Source organism: Phycodurus eques, chromosome 14 (genome assembly GCF_024500275.1).
Source record: "Phycodurus eques isolate BA_2022a chromosome 14, UOR_Pequ_1.1, whole genome shotgun sequence".
In the NCBI taxonomy this organism is placed as follows: domain Eukaryota; kingdom Metazoa; phylum Chordata; class Actinopteri; order Syngnathiformes; family Syngnathidae; genus Phycodurus; species Phycodurus eques.
Window position 1 is genome coordinate 14,491,033 of NC_084538.1, and position 20,296 is coordinate 14,511,328.

Consider the following 20,296-nt stretch of genomic DNA (forward strand, 5'->3'; position numbering starts at 1 on the left):
GTCATAAGTACATTTTGTAAGTCCGTGATCATTGTTTGTATTTGAGAACTGCCAATTACCTCTGATTGTTACGGGGCTTTTGCACTAAAGTAGCAGAACGTTATTCGTTGGTCCCTGCTTTTCACCTGTGTGACAGCAGACCGAAGCAGCACCAGCAGGTTGATGTTCTTCCTCTTCCCGGTCCATGTTGTGCGTGATTGTGAAGTTCTTGCAAGTGCCACTAAGCTGTGTTAGGATGCTTCTTGCAGCCAAGTGCAAGCTGTTTACAAGTGAATGTCCGATGTGTTGCTGCTAATCTTCTTTGATGGGATAGTTGGGTTTAATCCTAACAAAGTCCTCATAAATTTACAAAGCTGAAATGTAAACATAGTGTGTCAATCTGTTCCATTACTGTTTTGTTGATAAAAAAATCACATTGGCATTTAGTTGTCCTATTTGTGTTGTTTTATGTTAGGTCATGGTGTCAAGGGGTATTGAGGGTATTTTTCAAATAAATTCAACTAGCAAAGATGGCTAATTGGCATTATGAATTTTTGATTTCTATTCCGAGCAATGACGATGTGAATGGTGAATTGAAAATCAGCAAAAAAGGGGAACTGAGCTGTACTGTACAGTAAAGCTGAAGAGGAAGAAGTGCAATTGTTTTGTATTCTTTCAAGTTGGACACTTTCTGTGTTAGCTTCATGTGAGTTGTCCCTCCAAAGTAGAATGACATTTTTCTTTTTTTTTTTTTTTGCTTTTTTTTCTTTTTTTTTTATATAAATCCACAGTCAACTTTTTACTTTCTTTCTGGACTCTGTTAGACCACTCGTGTATGAAAGGATGAGAATCTCCATGTGCTACAAACTTCACGACAGTTGCGTTCCAAGCAAAAAGGTATGCTGTCCTCAATTCTACAATTACACTTTCAGTTTTTTGTTGTTGTTTTTTAGGTTGTTTGCTTTTAACTATTGAGGTTTTTCTTATATATCACATCAGGAATCAACCCGTTGCATGACTTTAATTCTGGTTTTGGCCTGTATGACCATCCTGGGGACCCTGCTTGCCATTGCTGTGCTGGAAAGACCCCAGGCCCCCCCACGTTCTCAAGACATTGATGACCGTAAGGCCTCTATTGACCAGTGCAGGTAACAAGCGTTATTCAAAGTTGCCTTGTTTATTTATCATTGCCTTGGCAACAATTTTATTGCACCAATAAGAGGGGAAATAGCATGAGCACAAGTATATTATTGAAAATTAAATACAAATATAATCACAGAAAAGGTATCCTAAAGTATGCATCTATTTCAGTGTTTATTTTCTGGGGTTCTATTCACATTTTCCTGGTTCGTTTGCAATCTGTGACCATTTTAAAGGGCTGTGTGCATGCATTTAATATGAACCTTTTCAGTATGGCCGTTGTGGAGAGTATTCCTCAACATGTGCAATACAAAGCCAACGCAACATTTGGGATCCCTTTGGAGAAAGCTTGGAAGGAGCTTCTCTCCATAGCAACAGAAAAGGTGGAAGTGGTCTCTTTTTACTGGACATTGACTGGGGAGGACGTCAATATCAACTCTTCCTCTGATAGACCTGTAAGTAAAATATTGAAAAATATTTAAAGTTCTCTATAGATGTCATTCATACTGACACTTGACTCTTTGACAACAGGGACGGGAAATCCTCGAGCAACTTCAATCGCTTCCCTCCAGGAACGTCTCAGTCCGAGTGGTGACCAGCCTTCCGTCCCTCATCACCAATTCCACTGATTTAAAGATCCTAGAACAAAAAGGTGTCTGACTGGAGCACAATGGCTGAGAACATTCCCTAGTCTCTCACTACCATCCCTCCATTTATCCTCTGCAGGAGTTCACGTACGCAAGGTGAATTTTGGACGCCTGACAAATGGTGTGCTGCACAGCAAGTTCTGGATAGTGGATGGGCAGCATGTGTTTATAGGTAGCGCTAACATGGACTGGAGGGCTCTGACGCAGGTGAACCGACTTCATTTAACACAGCTTAAGTATGAGCTTTTTAACCACACCTGTGGCTGCGTAGGTGAAGGAACTGGGTATGGTCATCTACAACTGCTCCAGTCTAGCAAGGGACCTCCATAAGATCTTCCTGTCTTACTGGGTGATGGGAGAGTCCAACAGCTCTCTGCCGCAGCACTGGCCCCCCACCTTTGACACTGACATCAATAAGGAGCACCCCCTGTTGGTGAAAGAGGATAACATCACCAGTCGACTCTACATTGCAGTCAGTTTCTGTCTCAGTTCCCTTTTTTGCAGGATAAAGACCTAACCTAAATGCAGCTTCATTTAAAAATATGTTGGTAACGTCTGTGATTTGCATCAAGAGCTCCCCGCCATCATTCTGCCCTCAATCAAGGACTCAGGACCTGGATGCCATCGTCTCCATCATCTCAGGAGCTCAACACTTTATCGATGTAGCTGTTATGGACTATTCCCCCAGCATACACTTTCAACACCCAAAGAGGTGAACAACAATAGTATGAAAGATACTATGTATACTGTATATACAGGGGCATCTCAATAAATGAGAATATTGTGGAATTATCAATTCAAAAAGCTAAACTTGTCTATTATATGCAGTAGATTCACTACACAGACTGAAATATTTCATTATTTTACTTTTTATGATTTTTATTCGTATAGCTAATGAAAACTCCATGTCAAGAAATTGGAATATTACATCAAATGATTCTGAAAAGTATTTTCATATTGTATGTTTATATAATTTATTGAGATGCACGGTTTTGGTTTATTTCCACACTGCATTGTTCTTCCAGATACTGGCCCATTATCGACAACGCCATCAGGGCAGCGGCATTCGAGAGGAGGGTTAAGATTCGAATGCTTATCAGCTGCTGGACCAACTCCTTTCCAGGAATGCTACCATTCCTTCAGTCACTCGCCTCCTTGGACAACTTCAAGGCTCACATCAGCATTCAAATTGTAAGGAATTGATGCATAGCATCCTGTTTTAGGGAGAGTCGTTTGAGTAAAATAAAATCTAAAGAAATTCGTGATTCAAATCAAGTCCAATAATAATTTAAAAAACAAAACAAAAAATATTTAATTCATTTAAAAGCTCCAAACTCGGACCAGGCGTTGCCAGGTTAACACGTTTGAAACGAGGTTAGTACTGACATTTAGTTGTTGTTTTTTTTAAGCACGTGCCCTTTTGTCCCTTTGTCTGTTTTATTTGTTTTAATTTTTTTTAACGTGTGCACGAGTGCGTGTAAGCCTATGTAAGCCACAATTTGTGTTGATCAGACAAAAAAAGTTACAAAAGTTTTACCACAATAAGAGGCACCGTAACAGAGCAATAAAACAAGGCACCACTGAATATTTCTCCTGCTCCCCCTCACTCATACACACAAACACAATTTTACACCCGTTAAAACTTTAAAAATTCTTTTTAATATGCTATAACACGCATATGTTGATCAGAGTTTTTATTTTAGGTTTTGGTGGGCCTAAGGATTTCAAATTGCGCAGACCGGGCACGGGTTGGGAATGACTGTATTCGTGTTTGATTCCAAACGTCAGAAAATAGGCAATAATATCGAACACTTTTCCAAAAGTTGAAGTACATGAATGTCTTGTTTTGCTTAAAACACAAACTTAACTTGTTTAAATGTATTGATGAGATATTTTATTTACTGTCCCGCAGAAGGTGTTTAATTGATGTGTCTAAACTTTACACTGTAAAAAACCAAATCTATAACATTAGAAACTAATTGAAGGCAGAGAAGCAGTGCTTTGCTGTGGCTTGAGAATGAGGTGCACCACCTTCTAAAATCAATTTTCAATAGCCTGCAATGCTATGCTAATAGTCCGCCTTTTGGCCGAAGTCAGCTGGGTATGCCCCAGCGCCCCACGTCCCTAACCAAGCGGTGTTGAAAATGGATGGATGGATCGGATTACTGGATATGTATTGCTTGGATTATATCTGGTTTGTAGCTGTATATGAACAACTGGAAAAGAAGTGAATTTTCAAATATATTTCAATAAAAATGTAATTGATTAAAAGAATACAATTTATTTAAATAAAAACATCAGATTTAAACAGACTACTCTGAATTATTATTATTTTTTTTTAAAGGATTTTTTTTGTTTGTTTTTAATCAACCCTGGTTTAACGGTTTCACTATTTGTTCTTGCTTTCTAGAAGTTCTACGTCCTGCCTGTTGGAAACCAGACTAACATTCCCTTTAGTCGAGTCAACCACAACAAATACATGGTGACTGACAAAGTGGCCTACATCGGTGAGTAGCTGACCTTTGTCTTCGAGACTTCTCTTGATCAATTATTAATGGGATCACTGCTACGCAGGCACGTCCAACTGGGACGGGGACTACTTCCTGACCACAGCTGGAGTGGGTCTGGTGATTTCCCAGCATGCCCCCCACCCTATATGGAAGAGCAAGGCCGTGCAGGGCCAGCTCCAGGCCGTGTTCAACAGGGACTGGTACTCTAAGTTTGCAGTGCACCTCACTGACCTGGGCCACCACCCAGACTGTGCGCTGTCACCATGAGTGAGGATGAAGGTTCTTGATACGTACAGTATATGTTTTGAACTATATCTTTATATCAGCAATTTAAATTAATTTGGTGCATTAGTTCTCTCACCGTGTTCTTTATAAGCTATCCTGTATGAACTTTAAGCTTTTTTTTTGTATTGCCACTGACTCTATGTCAATGCCTGGAATAAACAATTACAGAAGATATTGTGGCATAGTTTGTCTTTAATTAAGATTGATTTAAATTGAATGTGCAGATGGCAATTTTGTGTTTTTGGTTACATTTGGCTCTGTGCTAGGAAATTGAGTCATAATATTGCACACAGAGTACAATATTGTAGTTATTGTCAGAGGTGAGTAGTTTGAAACTTAAGCCGGGCACACACAAACTAATAACTGGGTCGATTTTGAGCCTTAATACCACCTTCCATACAAAGTCACCAAAGGCCCGATTAACAGATGCCTCTGAAAGATTATCCCGTGGTGGTGAGTGTGTTAAGAAAGGATTTCCTCCCCCTGAGCTGCTCAGACCTGCTCGGTCGGGCCCAAAAATCGTAAATGTTAAACCTGTTCAGTATTTACGATCGCAAATCCTTACGCGTCAAGGCACCCAGAAATCTCACGGCACACCACAAAATGTCACAAAAAGTATATATACTGAAATAATGATGATGTCATCTTGATTTACAAACAAAGTTACCTACTTGTGTGAAATCTATCAAAGCTGATATACTCGCAGGAAGCCATGACTTGTATGAATGGCAACAGCTGGATACACGGGTTTATTGTAATTTCTGTCACCTAGTTGAATCACATTCAATTGTTCTGCCTGTCCCTATACATCACTGGCATAGATAGATGATGAACAAAGCACAATATTTAAATCTAAAAGTTTTAATTAAGGAATAATTATCAGACAAATGAAGTGAAACTGGATGATTTCCCACAGCATCCCTGATCTCACACGGCACACTAGTGGTTGGAAATCGCTGGGTTAAAGAGAGTCTCGTTGCTAATATAGTTTATTGGCCAGCACAACTGATTCTGAAGGCCTTGCGTAGATTAGACTAACACAACAGCACGTCTGAAATCAGATTGGACCAAAAAAAAAAAAAAAAACACTGAAAATCCACACACATGCTGGAAGCAGTGCAGTCAATAGAAACATTACGTAATAAATAGAAGGTCGGCACAAGTATCAGCGTTGTCTTTTTAAATCTTTGCTCCGCGCCACAAGTTGGCGCTGTCGTCAACGAATGCGACGTTGGCGGAAGTGAAGGCGCAAAAGGGGAGGAAGGGAGGATTTTTTCCCCCTCCTTTAGGAAGTGAGAAGCACTAGCAGGACGTGTGCATCTAGCCGGCCACGAAGGTAACGCTACGTCTCATTTGGAGTCGCAAATATGGTGCTGCTCGAAAACGACTCGGTAAGAACCAACGTTAATTTGATTGTGATGTCTGCGTTATTGTCGATAATTGTAAATTAAACTCACGCAAGCTGACAAAGTCTAGGAGAATTGAACACAAGCCTCATTGATTAGCTGTATGACAAGAGTCAGGTTGGACCAAGCGAGTACTGTATTAAGTGGAACGCTGGTTATTTTATTTTTTTTATCGTTAAACTACGGCGGCCTGGAAGTGCAAAAACAATATAACAAATTGTGTAACACTTTTACATTTCAGAAAACAAATTAACAAAAGCAAAAAAGACTGACACATCTGAAAACAAACGAACAAAAACCGAAACACGTTCACATTTCAGAAAACAAATTAACAAAAACCGAAACACCCGGAAAGGGAACGTCCCATTTCACAGACATTCTCAGAAATCCCACGGCCTTTCTCGGCAAGACCCGCCTGCTTCAACATGATTGGCTCCTGCATTGGGGAAGGGTAGGCTACGCAAATGTAACGAGATGTCCATCTCAAATATCCATCGATCCATTTCCCGAGCCGCTTATCCTCACAAGGGTCGCAGGAGTGCCTATCCCAGCTAGCATCGGGCAGGAGGTGGGGTACACCCTGAACTGGTCGCCAGTCAATCGCAGGGCACAAACAACCATCCGCACTCACATTCACACATACGGGCAATTTAGAGTCTTCAATTAACCTACCATGCATGTTTTTGGGATGTGGGAGGAAACCGGAGTGCCCGGAGAAAACCCACACAGCCATGGGGAGAAAATGCAAACTCCACACAGGTGGGGCCGGGGATTGAACCCCGGTCCTCAGAACTGTGAGGCAGACGCTGTAACCAGTGGGTCACCGTGCCTTTTATTTATATATATATATATATATATATATATATATATATATATATATATATATATATATATATATATATATATATATATATATATATATATATATATATATATATATATATATATAAAAAACTAAGAAGTTTATTATGGTTGGGGTTAAGGCATTTTAGGATGAGTTAAGGTTAGGATTAAGGCTGGCGCACGCCAAGCATCGCCGCCGAACCCGACTGAACTATGGCGCCGTGTGTGTGGTTTGGCAACTGTTTCCTTGAGCGGCCGATCGGTCGGCCACTGGTTTTGACGCAATTCAAAATTATAATCTCCGTTACAAGCCATCTTCAGGTTGCATTCAATCAAAATGCACAGAAGCTTTCCCCTACGGTGAAAATACATTTCCGTGCCACCCGCGTTGCCTCGGCTTAAGCCATATAAATAGTACGTAAAGCATTAAATGTTGTTTAACACCAATGCTAAACTATATTCATAATGTGGCTGTCGATGAAGAAGCACAGCTTGTGACCAGAATGTATGCAAGGTAGATCCCTCGCTCGGTACGTTCAAAATGAATGGAGCCGGCAGCTTCTTTGCAAATATTCCCACTTTCCCTTTAATTCTCGCCAGCGTCCGCTCTCTTTAACAACCTGCCTCGTCCTTAACTCTTAATCTATCTTTTTATGGTTTCAGAAATGTGCTCAAGTACAATATATTGTATATACAGCATCAAACGCCGAAACAGGGTCGCTGTTCGGGGCGTCCATATATACAATCGCTATTTGAGATGGACATCTCGTTACATCTGCGTAGCCTACCCTTCCCTCGTTGCAAGAGCCAATCATGTTGAAGCGGGGCGGGTCTTGCCGAGAAAGGCCGTGGGATTTCTGAGAATGTCCGTGAAATGGGACGTTCCCTTTCCGGGTGTTTCGTCTTTTGTCATTTGTTTTGTCTTTTGTAAAAGTGTTTCTGCTTTTAATTAGTTTTCCCAAATGTAAGTGTTTTGGCTTTTGTTAATTTGTTTTCTGAAATGTAATCGTGTTTCACAATTTGTTATTGTTTTGCACTTCCAGGCCACAATATTAAACCTTGTCTTGAAGTCATGGCGATTTTATTAAAAAACCTATATAACAATTCGTTATGAATTAATGTTTCAAGGACAAATGCTGAAAATACGCTAGGGTTGAAAATGGGAATTTCTTGTTCAAATGTTACTTAAGTCAAAGTCGTTGCAATCAGTAAGGCTACAGCAAGGCTCTCAAGCTGATTTCTTGTTTCTTGTAGTTCCTCACAGAGCTCACACGTTTGTTCCAGAAGTGCAGATCCTCTGGTAGTGTTGTCATCACTTTGAAAAAGTGTAAGTAGGCCTGCTGCTTGCAGTCTAATGTCATTACTAACTGTCCCATGCAACTCCAAACTCTGCAATGTGGATTGTCTAAGGCTGTATTTACACTGCATTGGTCAATTGATATTTGATTTGAAGGTCCCAATGAGACAGTTTCCTCGATCTGGAAAGGGAATAGAACCACCAGGACTCTTCTTGGAGCTGGTCGCCTATGTAAACTAAGCGATTGGGAAAGAAAGCGTTAGTCAGGGAGGTGACCAAGAACCTGATCGTCACTCTGTCAGATCTCCAGTGTTCCTCTGAGGAAAGAGGAGAACCTTCCAAAAGGATAAACATCTCTGCAGCAATCCACCAATCAGGCCTGTAGGAGGCACATGGCAGCCTGCCTGAAATTTGCCCAAAGGCACCTGAAGGACTCTCAAACTATGACAGACAAAATTCTCTGATCTGATGAGACAAAGATTGAACAATTTGGTGTGAATGCCAGATGTTGTTTTTGGAGGAAACATTGTTCATCACCTGGCCAATGCCAGCCTCCAGGACAACTAAACATTATGTTTAACATACAGTGTGAGGGGAAAGTATGCAAACCCTTTGGAATGAAAAAAAAAAAAAAATCGCCGATCCGAGCACAAGATGATCCACTCTTGGTGTCGTTGCCGTGGTAACGAGTGTATCCGGTCACATTTGAGTTGAGAAGATAAAGCCCAATGATCGTAAAAAATGGGATGCGGTGGTGTCGGAATACAAGATTTTATTGCAGTAGTCTGACATGGTGCAATCGTGAAAGAGCAAATTCATCTTGTTTTTACGTGTTGTCTGTCCCACACCGCCGACATGTTTTTAAAAAAACATTTTTTTAAATAACTTTATTGGCTATCGGGTATTTACAGGACTTCATCAAAAGACACGCGACAAGGCTAAAAATAAACTAGCTTTTGGAGTCAAATATACTGTGCACGATGGTGACGCGGAGTAATTGTCTTTGGTGGAGCCGATCAATGACGTCATTGATTGGATCGGCAAATTATGATATTAAAGCCGATCAGCATAAAATGCTAAATATCGGCCAATACCAATCAGGCCGAGAAGATCAGTGTAAAGTCTACTAAAAATGCATGTTGGCAATTTAATCTTGAATGAGATGATGCGTTTTCCAGATGATGGGAGGACCAAGCCAGTGCCCAGAAAAGGCCACTTGGTGTCCTTTGAGCCTTCAGACAATAAATGTCTTCTCAGAGCTTCTGATGGCAAGAAGAAAATTAGCACAGTGGTGAGCTTATTGTTGAATTTGAATGACTTGTTGGTGTCCCCTTCTCCTGCCTATTATGTGCTTCTTTTCATCAAATCTTCCCTTTTTCTCTTGCAGGTCAGCACCAAAGAAGTGATCAAGTTTCAGATGGTACATTTGATTTCTTTGAATTCATTTTAGATCTGCTTGAATTGATACAGTGCTCCCAATTAATCGCTGGTTTGATGGTGACGGTGAGAAGCCATAATATCGTAGCAGTAGGACAAGGTGTAGCGCTCCAGTGAATTTATCCATTCATTGGATGAGTACTTGGTTGAAAACAACTTAGTCGGTCGTACAGCCGTGCAGAAAGTGCAAACCTGAATAGAGCTAACTTTGCTTGAATGCTCATCTGCATTGGCCTAAAGACCCAGAAAAATCCATTTCGTGTTCTTTTCTAAATACCACAAATATGATTGAAGTGCTGAAAACCTGCAAAGATCGAGAACACTTTAGTACTGAATTGTTGCGAGATTGCATTAAACTTTTTTTTTTTTTTTTTTCTTTTCCTGTTTCTCAACTTACTGTTTTTTTTTGGTGGAGCTAAAATAACTATTACGTGCGCTGGCTCACAAGCCAACTGGCTAGCAAGTTCCCCAGTACGGCATAAGCTCCACCAAATCTCGCCGCCTCACTTGGTTTGTGTCGTGTGTGCGTCCGCATAACAGCAATGCATCAGGGAAAGTTAACTGTTTAATAGACACAGCGACAGTGAGCCTGTGGCTGTGTGAGCCACCAGGAGCTAAAGGCACGTAGGTGATTAACAGTTGAAGGTTTTGTGGAGTGGACACACGCAACACAGCCTTGCAACTGGAGGGTGGGCTCAATTTTTCATGATTAGGATGATTTTATATACTTGCAGATTTTGTTATTTATTCAAATTTGGTAGACGTTAACAATCTTCTGGTGTGTCAAATTTACAAGACTTGTATTGTTTCAGTTTACTGGGACTTGAAGGTTTACTTAAGTAGAAGCAATGAGTTCGACGTACAATTGCACTGCATTTTATATTCTAGTTTCATTGTAACAATTTTATTGATGGGCCGCAACATATCTGCCTCCACTTATACACAAGTATAAATAAAGGCCTTACTTCAATTCAATGCCCACAGCCACTATTTGAGGAAGTCCTTGATATTGAACAATGTGCTGTATAATGATCAGCCCAACTGTTTGCAGGCATACTCAAACCTCCTGCGAGCGCACATTGATGGTCTGAAAAAGAAAGACAAGAAGAGCAAAAGCAAGAAGACCAAAGCCACCCAGTGAGCAATAGACTCAAAAAGGCTCATGAACTGACCTGGTTCCAATTTTGAGAAGATAGGAGCGGGTCCCACCCCAGGCAGTCCACCCCCCACACACCGTGCTCATCCACCCAGTGACTACTTCGATATTTTGCCAAGATCTCGTGTCGTCAATGACTGTTCCGTGCCACCTGTGAGGATTTCTTGTGCTGCACAAATTGACGTCTGGAGCCAAAACCACTCCATCGGTTTGGCCTTTCGTCTGTTGAAAGGCTACGCTCCCTATTTATGTTCAATTTAGGATTGTCAAAGCAGACTCTTTTTATATTTGAAATAGTTTTTTTCGAGGGATGTTTTTCAGTGTATTGATATTAGAAGAGTTGCATGGAAAAAAAACTAAAATCACATGTCTTAGTAGTTTTATTTTTATGTAATAAGTACAATGCTTATAGTCTCCCTCATATGATGGAAATCTGAAGCTGCCACACTGGCCCTCTTACTTTGTCAAACAACAAAATGTTATGTAGAAAGCTTCAGTTCATTGAAAATGCAAATCAGACTTGAGGATGAAGCTAAATTGTACAGAATTTTATGTCCTGATAAAGATGTACTGAAAGGCGCGTTTGAGTTACAGGCAGAGAATCCCGAGCGCGCCGGGTCTGGCCCGCAGCAGAATTTCAGTTGACTAATAAAGTGCTATGTTGAAAAGAAATCGCAGTGTTTGGGTCCGTTCTGCTATAGAAGAGCAAACATGTACACCAAGACTTGGAGTGAGCCTCTCAGAGCGCCGTGTTCTTCTTGTCTGCTCTCTCCTTTGGGGAGACTGCGGGATGGTTCTGTCTGTCCGCCTCCTTGTAGCCTTGCTTCATCAGGCAGGTCACGTACTGAAACAGGGTCTGGATCACACACGGGGTAACAATTCTTTCAACCACAAGAGAGCAGCACGTACTAAATACACCGAGACTTGTTGTCCTCTTTATGTGTACACTGGTGAGGAGTTCTAACATGTTTTGAGGTTACATAAGTCACCCAATGAACGAGTTTTCAGCGGTGTAAAAATGTCACACAGCACACACAGTAAGTTACCGCTTATTAACGGTGTTTCATTTGTTTAATATTAATGGCTTAGTGGCTTCGAGACATTGTCTGTAATTAGGACTGTGGACAGCGATCTGTGCATCGGCACGCTGAAATTCACCTATCTGCGTTCTTTTTCTCTGAAATCTATCCTGAGCTCTTTGCTCGAAAGAGAGAAAAGAGAGGGGGGAAAAAACACCCATTTTTTGTTTTTGTGCTCTTTCTGAAAGGGTTTGTATCTTGGGGAGGAGCAAAGTTTAGCCTGGGTTGTTAGCATCAATAGTTAAGTCTGTGCAGCATGTACACTTGCGGTGCTTTTTTTAAAAAAAAAATGTATCATCTGTACATCATTAGCTTTTAAGGGTAATGAAAGAAGTCTGAAATAACTGTTTTGGGGTCATAGTTTGTGATATATGAACAGTTTAAACAAATTTTGTGCATCAGTTTTTGTTTTTTTTCTTGGTCCATTTCCCCCTGCAAATATCATGTTTGTCCAGCTGTGGTAACTTCAGATGATTTTACATGATTCGAAAAGGGGTGAAACTGCTGCAAAGATAGGTGGTGTACCAACTGTATCATTTTCAAAGACTTAAGGCTGTCATTACAAACAAAAGTATTGCACAAAGGCTTTGAAAGGTTGCATACTTAGTTCATGTGATTTCCTTTTTTTCCCCCATGGTTAATAAAGTTGCTAAAGATGGGGAAAATGTTTATTATGTTTTCATTATGGAGTGTAGAACAGTGGTTCTTAAACCTTGGAGGTACTGGAGTCCGCATTGACGGAACTCTTCGTGATTGGAAAAATAAAATATGGTTTCTTTGAAATTCAAAACTGGTAAAACGAAACCACGCATTATTTGTACACAAAATCACTGTGTTCAAAGAACAACCAACAAACCCATTTACTGTAAATGAATGTGAATTTTGCTGTTGCCTTTCACCTTGGCATGTGCCACTCTCACATTTTCAAAACAAAGTATGTTCTTTGTTTTTATGTCTACAATCCTCGAAAAGGATTGTTCGTTAAGTTGCGTCCAGTGCGAGCTTGCCCATATTTGGAAGTGCTTGAAGTAGCATGGATGCTTTTGCTGCTTGTTGGTTTATTGCTGTCATAGATGTTGACAATCGGTAGATACAACACACCACTATAAACTAAATGCCTACGGCGAAGCCAAGCTTAGGGGCAAAGTGTCAGCGAATTCCATGTTTGTGGACAGCACGAAAACCAATATAGCAAGGATACCCTGCACATTGTGCGGCATACGGTCGCACACAATGCCGTATAACCACAAAAAGGAACTGGGAAAACCCTTTCCTCGGTAAGAATATTTTTGGGGCTCTTTTTTGAAAATGTTTTGTATTAATAGCACGTGCTTGGACATTAACAGAAAATGTGAACGTCATGAATATCGATTGATTGTTTTCAATGTACATGCATTGTCTTTGATGGGAACGTTACCCCCACAAATGTGGCCGCCGAGTGGTCACGTCGCTTAGCCAGGCTGCTGCAGCGCACCAGCGGCACTGGCGCTATAAATGATGTTGGATGTTCAAATGAGTACTTAAACCGTATTTCAGTACCGAGCAGATGGAGACGTGGCACGCTATGAAAGCGGTATATTACATGTACATTTCAGTCAAAGTGATGTGATACACGTGTCTTGCCTTCCATGCCTCCTCCAGCTCAGCGGTCCATCTGTCCTTCAAGATTGGCTGCACGGCACTGATGAATTCTGCTCCGACATACTGAAAAGATGACGTGAGATGTAATTCAAAAACAACGGTGTACAGTCAGTGCCATTCAGGCTTTCTCGTTGACCAACAGAAACCTATAGTAGTGCCTTGGGATACGAGCGATAGATTCGTTCCTTGACAATCCAGGGGTCACAGATGGTGTCGTGGTACACTCACCTGACTTTGGTGCGGGCAGGGTGGGTTCAGTTCCTACTCCGTGACAGTGTGAATGTGGGTGCGAATAGTTGTCTGGGTCTATATGTGCCCTGCGACTGACTGGCAACCAGTTCAGGGTGTAGTCTGCCTTTTGCCTGAAGTCAGCTGGGACAGGCTCCAGCGCCCCGTGATCCTAACTCGGATAAGAGGTGTTGAGAAGGGATGGATGGATGCCATTAATTCACTGCAGCCTCCCAGAAAAAACTTAATGTGTTTTTAACACTTCGCAGAGGACAATGAAAAAAAAATAAAATAATAATAATAATATATATATATATATATATATATATGCGCCTGTGAGTATTGTCTTCGTGTATTACTGCATTGTTTGTGTTCAGATACCCGTTGCTTAAAGGGTAACAACACCGCCACAAAGATGCTAAGTGTTAGCCCGTGTGCCTATTATACAACATGTATAATCATATTTAATAATTTTATGCTTATTTTGACAGTAATCTTCAGCTGAGAGTGGCAATGAACAGTTTCAAGCCTCTTTGAGTCCCCTGCCACCATACAGCATTTGTATCGCAAGTTTGCACTCGCAAGTCAAAGCAATAAATCGCCCGATCACGGCTCATATCTTGAAAAACCCGGAAGTTAGGCCACTCGTATCTCAAGGTATTTGTTTCATGAGATGGTATTAATTTATTCTCGACAGTCTTATACTGTATCTTCATTTTGTAGCGTTTCTCTTAGCTGCACTGCTTCCAGTACGTGGATATGTATGTTAGATTCTTCTGTCCAATCTAATCTGCCCCGGGCCTTCACAAACGCTAGTGCTGGCCGATGTACGTAGCTTGTATTATATTAGCAATGGAACCATTTCGCGGATTTCAACTTCACCACTACGGTACCAGCTATCGTGGTCCTATTAAGAGGTAAATTAAGTCCCCACTGAAGGCGCAGGTACCAAACACACGGCCCGCCACTGAGTCCAAACTCAATCAGCAGCATTGATTACGCGATACAGTGGCGAGGGTACCATTCTGATGGAAAGAACAGATCATCGTCTTACATCGTAGTATTTGGGAGGGGCGCTGTAGTGGTAATGGCTTTTTCCCAGCTCCACGGCCAGCGCCTGCAGTCGCTCCAATTGGTCCAACCTGGCCACACTTTTCTCAATAAAAGACATGACGCTGAAAGAGAGGAGAAAAGAGTCGTCTTGATCAACTTGACTGTTGTTAGAGTGACACAGCAGCGCTGTGGTGGAAGGCTGCTGATATTTCATACTTCAGCTGCTCAAATGGCGACATGACTTTCTTTGATTGCGCATCCATCCGTTGAGTTCAAACTTGCGCAAATCAAGTCAGTGTGTGTGTGTGTGTGTGCGTGAGTGAGTGTATCTGCCACAATGCAATGCAAGCTTTTGCACCTTTATCTCCACAGGCAATAACTGGCTGCCTCAGACACACTGGGAAGAAAGTGGTAACGCTCTGTCGCCACTGGAGTGGCAAGTTAGAATTCATTGACAATTTGCGCTGCACAGCAGGCAGCATGACTTCATGTTTCATCTCATTCAATGAAAAGTGGCATCCCGAGAGTAAGACATTACCAGAAAATAAGATGCTACAAATCGAGCTGCATGTGATGTCTACGAAGGTTGCTGTTTCAATATGGAATATTTTAATGAAGAATGTACAGTTTTGATTGACACAGCCAAAGGTCAAAATTTCATTTGTGCTTTGGTTTTATGTTTTCATGACTCTACCATTGTGATTCTCACAGTAGTGGTGCCTTTTTAGAATCAGTTAGACAATGACATAATTAGTTTTGTGTCCAAAATATTGACAACCGTACAGTAATATTGTCGAACACTATATTAATTATAGTGTGAAACCTCTGAAGACCGAGTTCAAAATGCCACAAGCCTCACCAAGGCCAGCCAAAGAGCTGCAAGCGGGTTGCGAGCCACATGTTGGCCAACATGCATGTACAAAAATGAATATAGTGAAATTAAATATAACAATTGCACAAAATACGACCACAAAAATTCACTTTTATCTTGGCACTGAGTTCTTTATTTTGGGACAGACCCCTACCTAATATGTACCTTTTACACCTCAAGTAATAACGTTTACGATGCATGCCTGTCAAATTAAAAAAAAAAAAAATAATACCTACCGTAGTCCGTGTGCTCTGAGTTCCCGGCTGGTCCGCAACCTCTCCAGGTCCTTGACGTCTCGGAACAGGAAGAAAACGTCCTTGCATTCGGGGTGGGTCTCGAAGAGCCTGTTACCAAGACGACAGCATCAAGCAGACAAGGGTGAAGCTCTGAGGGGAGCAGCCTGTCAGAGTCACTCCCCCTCCTTCGCCCCCCACCCCCACCCCCCCCGCACTGTGTTGCGTGTATGCGTTCTGCTGCTGATTTGGATCACCATCTCTTACATTGTCACTCAAGAGGTCATCATGCATCACTTTGTATTCTTCTTTTGCCTTCCTAGTCATTGATGCTTTTAAATGTGCTGCCATCCAATCAGAACATTTTCTGCTCTCCTGCTGAGCTGCCTGATATTAGTCATGCTCCCACAATGCATCGCTGACGAGGTGAACACGCTCACATTTCTTTGTGCGAGACAGTTGCATACGCTCACTGGTCACATCATTAGGTACACCTGCACATACATTTCTAAGGTAACTAAATTCTACACTGAAAAAAAAAAATGTACACTGTAAGTTTAAACTTGCAACTTGAAAACAATACATCCATCCATCCATTTTCTACACTGCTTATCCTCACGAGGGCCGCGGGCGTGCTGGACTGTGGGCGAGAGGCGGGGTACACCCTGATCTGGTCGCCAGCCAGATGATTATAGCTGTGGCCGATGTTTATGCAATGGCTCTGATAGATTTTTCATCTTCTCCCAGCTTCAAAATTGCTTGTTTTTCATCCATAGAAGGTTCTCTGGCTTTCATGTTAGTTACACCTCTAACTAGTGGAAATGTAGTGTTCCCAGGCAACAGTGATAACAGTGGGTAGACATTCAATGGTATTTGTTTTTTGAATAATGGATGTAATAGGACACACCTGTCCATCACATGTATACATAGAACTTTTGTTCAGATGAAAAATTCAAACAAAAGATGCACTTCTATCTTCCAAGTTGTGAATCAGTTCTACATTTAAATATCTGGAAATAAACATTGAAATTTCTCCTATGTAGAAGATGGATTTGTCCATGACATTGTTTTTTTTTTTTTTTTTTCCATCAGGGGGTTCACTATTTATCCCACACACACACACACACACACACACACACTCTGCAGAGCAGACAATACAAATTGTGAAATTCTCCGCTCATTTCTTTTTTATTCAGTCTTCATCCTCCTGTCACAAACCTTGTGATTACACGGGTAACGTGCACGGAGCTACTGCTTATTTATTCTCTATTGTGTGTTCGCCCCTTTTGATGGGAAATGGACATGGTCCATTCCCAGGCTAACACGCTAAGAGTTACGCTAGGGACACATGGCATTAATTGGGCTCCAAGCCATGTGACCTACGACCCCTGTGCTCTATATACAACAGCTGAGGCCTGAACATCCACCACGTTGTTTTACATGTCCAGTACACACACTGGACACTACATTAGGTACACCCACACCATCTAATAAACCAATACAAGCGCTGCATTGACAATTTTGCCTTCACAAAGAAAATAACGCTCACTTTTGACTAGAGGTATTCATATTATGTTTATTGATTATATGAGTTGGAAACTCCCCAGAAACGTGCTATTGGGAAGCTTAGCTGGAAATAGTTGACCATGGGAATCAAAAATTAATTAATTTAGTTTGAATAATAATGGAAATTAAATGGACATTTAGGGTAATTTACACAAATTATCACCTACAAACAAATATTTTAGGCAGCGACATAAGCAAGCGACAGCATTATACTGTCCATAATAAACAACTCATAGAGTATTTATCATGTTTCACAATTCTTCCAAACCTTCCAAATGTTGTTTTGCGGACCTATATACAGTATTATTATCCAAAATATTGGAAACAGCTCTGCGTACCATCCAATGTACAACCACAATAAACATGAAATTAATACCTGCGGCAATATTATCTTTGTAAATATTTTTCTTGTGCTTCATTTGCTTGCGCAGGTGGACCTAATAAAATGGACATTTCCCATTAAAGGTCCACCCACGTACAGGCGCACACTGATCAATACATTACTGCTGCCATTAATAGTAAACAGCAGTCGAGCAGGAGCTGTGCATTGTTGTGTAATGTTAAGATGTGATATGAAGCGAGAAGAGTGCGGGATGTTATTGCCGCAGGCTTGTGAGTGATAAGTGGTGCAGGGTCACTGTGATGGAGGATGTTGTTGGCTTGGACACAATATGTCAGCCACGAGGTCAGCACAAACAGAAGCCAACATTTTGCATAATTCGGAGTATCTGCCGATAGCCCCAAAAACGCACGCTATTATAAGGTCAAGATTCTGTAACAGACAGCGCGGTAAAGCGTGATTAGCACGTCTGCCTCACAGTTCGGAGGTTCTGTTGGAATCTTGGATCGGCGTTTTGATGTTCTCCCATTGCTTTATTTTCTATGGGTTCTTCGGCTTGCCCCCGAATTCCAAAAACACGGACGGCTCATTGACGACGCCAAATAACAGGTGTCAAACTCAAGGCCCAGAGTCCAGATTCGGTCCGCCGCATCACTTCATGCGGCCCACTAAAGCAAATAAAGTGTCGATACTAAATGCTTTTTGCTGAATGGGTTTGTTTTTATTTTGGCAGAATATCTGTACCGCAATGTGATTCCTTTTCACTTTTAATAAATATTACAAGGACATTTTTCACCAAATCCCTTCTTGACATAAATTGAACAATAGCCAGAATTTCACATGACTTGAAATTCAATTTGGTTTTGACAATATAATAGTGTATGTGATTTCAGGGGTTTATTTACTTATTTGTGGGACAAAGGCAAACCCAGTCATGGAGGGCCACATCCGTGTACCGTACTGCAAATATTGTTTTGTGTTAATGTTCATCAACCAAAAAGTGACAAAATTCGAATATTTTCTGAGCTAGATTAAGTCCTTAAAATCATTTCTTGAGGATTATTATCCAACAAGGGAATCATCTCAATGTGTTGATTGTAATGAATCAGAACATTAATCAACATTTAATAAGGTTTAATAAAAAAAAAAAAAAAAAAAAACGTTTAACTTGTAGCACTCTCCACTCCATCACTACTGCATCCTTTTTGGCCGGCACTGACAGCAGCGCTACTTCAAGTGGCAAGCATGTCTGGCTGTTACGCATGTCCGGTGTCACCGTGAAAAAGAAATCCACTGGAAAAACTTTGCTTCCTTCTCCTCACAACACGCCAACAAGTTTGTTTTGCTACCCTCTTCCTGAATCAAGTCTGCACATGCGCACAAAGAAGATGGAATAGTCCATTGCACGAGTAGGGAGGGGGAGCACTTGAAACGACTGTGATAGATTTAAGCATTTTTATCTGTTTTGAAGTTGGCAAATTAAGACTAAAACAATAACAATTGCTTAAATCAGGGATTTATTTTTTTTAAACCATTTTTTAAATGAGATGTTTGGGGCCCGCTGGAAATCTCAGAGTCCCACACAATTGCCTGTGCTTGCCTAATGGTAAGTCCTGGCCTATGACAAAAATGAGTTTAACACTACTGTTCTAAATTGTCCACAGGTGTGAATGTGAGTGTAAATGGTGGTCTTTATGTGCGCTGTGATTGGCTGACGACCAGTCCAGGATGTACTCTGGCGTCTCACCCAGTCGGCTGGGATGGGCGCTTCGGGTCACCCTTGACCCTAATGAGGATAGGCGCCATCGAAAAGGGACGAAGGGATGGGAAATATGTCATCTGAATTGTTCCGTTTTATCTGCATTCGACAATCACTTAACACTGAAATTGAAAATGTTCAACAAGCTTACCTGACAAACACTATGATGCCAACTTTTGCTATGTCGTCTCTGATAACTTTCCACGACTCCTTGATCATGTCAATCTGGTCTTGATTGGGATGTTGTCCTCCTCCTCTTCCTCCAGCATCATGGTCCCTTACAATCTTTTCTGCCAAGCCTGCACTTTCAGCCAAGCCAGATATTGCACAGCCCATTCTTCATAAAGAATCCAAGGTGTTTTTTCTCCCCCTCCACTCCAAAAGTACGAAAAAGAGTTTAAAATAAAAGATGGTGAACTGGAGAGTATTGGTGCTGTTGCTTGCCGTCATGTGGCGGCTGTGGCTTCTTCTCTGCTTGGACTCGCTTCACTCGACACACTCGGCGTGACACGCGTCAAAATAAAACACTTAAAGGAGGCGGAGAACGGATGTGCTTTTATGCTAACATCCGGTATAGCGTAGCTTAAACTACTGTCAGCTAACTTGACGACAGGCTTTTGAAGGCAAAGCTGGTTTTGTATGCTCAATACGTACGTTATGGTAGACAGGGAGCGCTCAGGTTTACGACGGAGAGTTTCGTTACTACGACGGCGGACTGCAGTAAATGTTTGAAAAGACTTCTAAGCCTTAAGTAACACTGTAAATATGGTAACTGTGTGTCCTCTGCTGCCGCGTGACGACGTTTTCTTATTACAGTATGCTGCTG

General features: G+C 41.4%; 3 protein-coding genes across 5 annotated transcripts; 2 read left to right on the forward strand and 1 right to left on the reverse strand.

Annotated features, from left to right (window-relative positions):
• Positions 1-20: 20 nt before the first annotated feature.
• Positions 21-4,685, forward strand: LOC133412560 (5'-3' exonuclease PLD4). Of its 2 annotated transcripts, XM_061695954.1 has the most exons (11): positions 21-685; positions 804-876; positions 979-1,127; positions 1,391-1,574; positions 1,651-1,771; positions 1,846-1,973; positions 2,038-2,238; positions 2,339-2,478; positions 2,792-2,957; positions 4,177-4,273; positions 4,341-4,685. In XM_061695954.1, the coding sequence occupies exons 2-11, from the start codon at positions 823-825 to the stop codon at positions 4,541-4,543; spliced, it is 1,443 nt and encodes a 480-aa protein (XP_061551938.1). In that variant the 5' UTR covers positions 21-685; positions 804-822; the 3' UTR covers positions 4,544-4,685. The 2 variants fall into 2 exon arrangements, with proteins under 2 accessions (XP_061551938.1, XP_061551937.1); XM_061695953.1 differs by having other exon boundaries at positions 21-876.
• A 1,160-nt stretch (positions 4,686-5,845) lies between these two features.
• On the forward strand, positions 5,846-12,271 carry srp14 (signal recognition particle 14). Its single transcript, XM_061697179.1, has 5 exons — positions 5,846-5,952; positions 8,065-8,137; positions 9,286-9,398; positions 9,495-9,527; positions 10,596-12,271. The coding sequence occupies exons 1-5, from the start codon at positions 5,929-5,931 to the stop codon at positions 10,683-10,685; spliced, it is 333 nt and encodes a 110-aa protein (XP_061553163.1). The 5' UTR covers positions 5,846-5,928; the 3' UTR covers positions 10,686-12,271.
• Positions 11,012-19,968, reverse strand: xgb (x globin). 2 transcript variants are annotated; one of them, XM_061697177.1, is made up of 6 exons: positions 19,622-19,968; positions 15,809-15,916; positions 14,703-14,823; positions 13,649-13,820; positions 13,403-13,483; positions 11,469-11,556 (listed from the first exon to the last, which is right to left on the reverse strand). In XM_061697177.1, exons 1-5 carry the CDS (start codon positions 19,804-19,806, stop codon positions 13,422-13,424), a joined length of 648 nt encoding a protein of 215 aa, XP_061553161.1. In that variant the 5' UTR covers positions 19,807-19,968; the 3' UTR covers positions 11,469-11,556; positions 13,403-13,421. The 2 variants fall into 2 exon arrangements, with proteins under 2 accessions (XP_061553162.1, XP_061553161.1); XM_061697178.1 differs by lacking the exon at positions 13,649-13,820 and having other exon boundaries at positions 11,012-11,556.
• Positions 19,969-20,296: the final 328 nt, after the last annotated feature.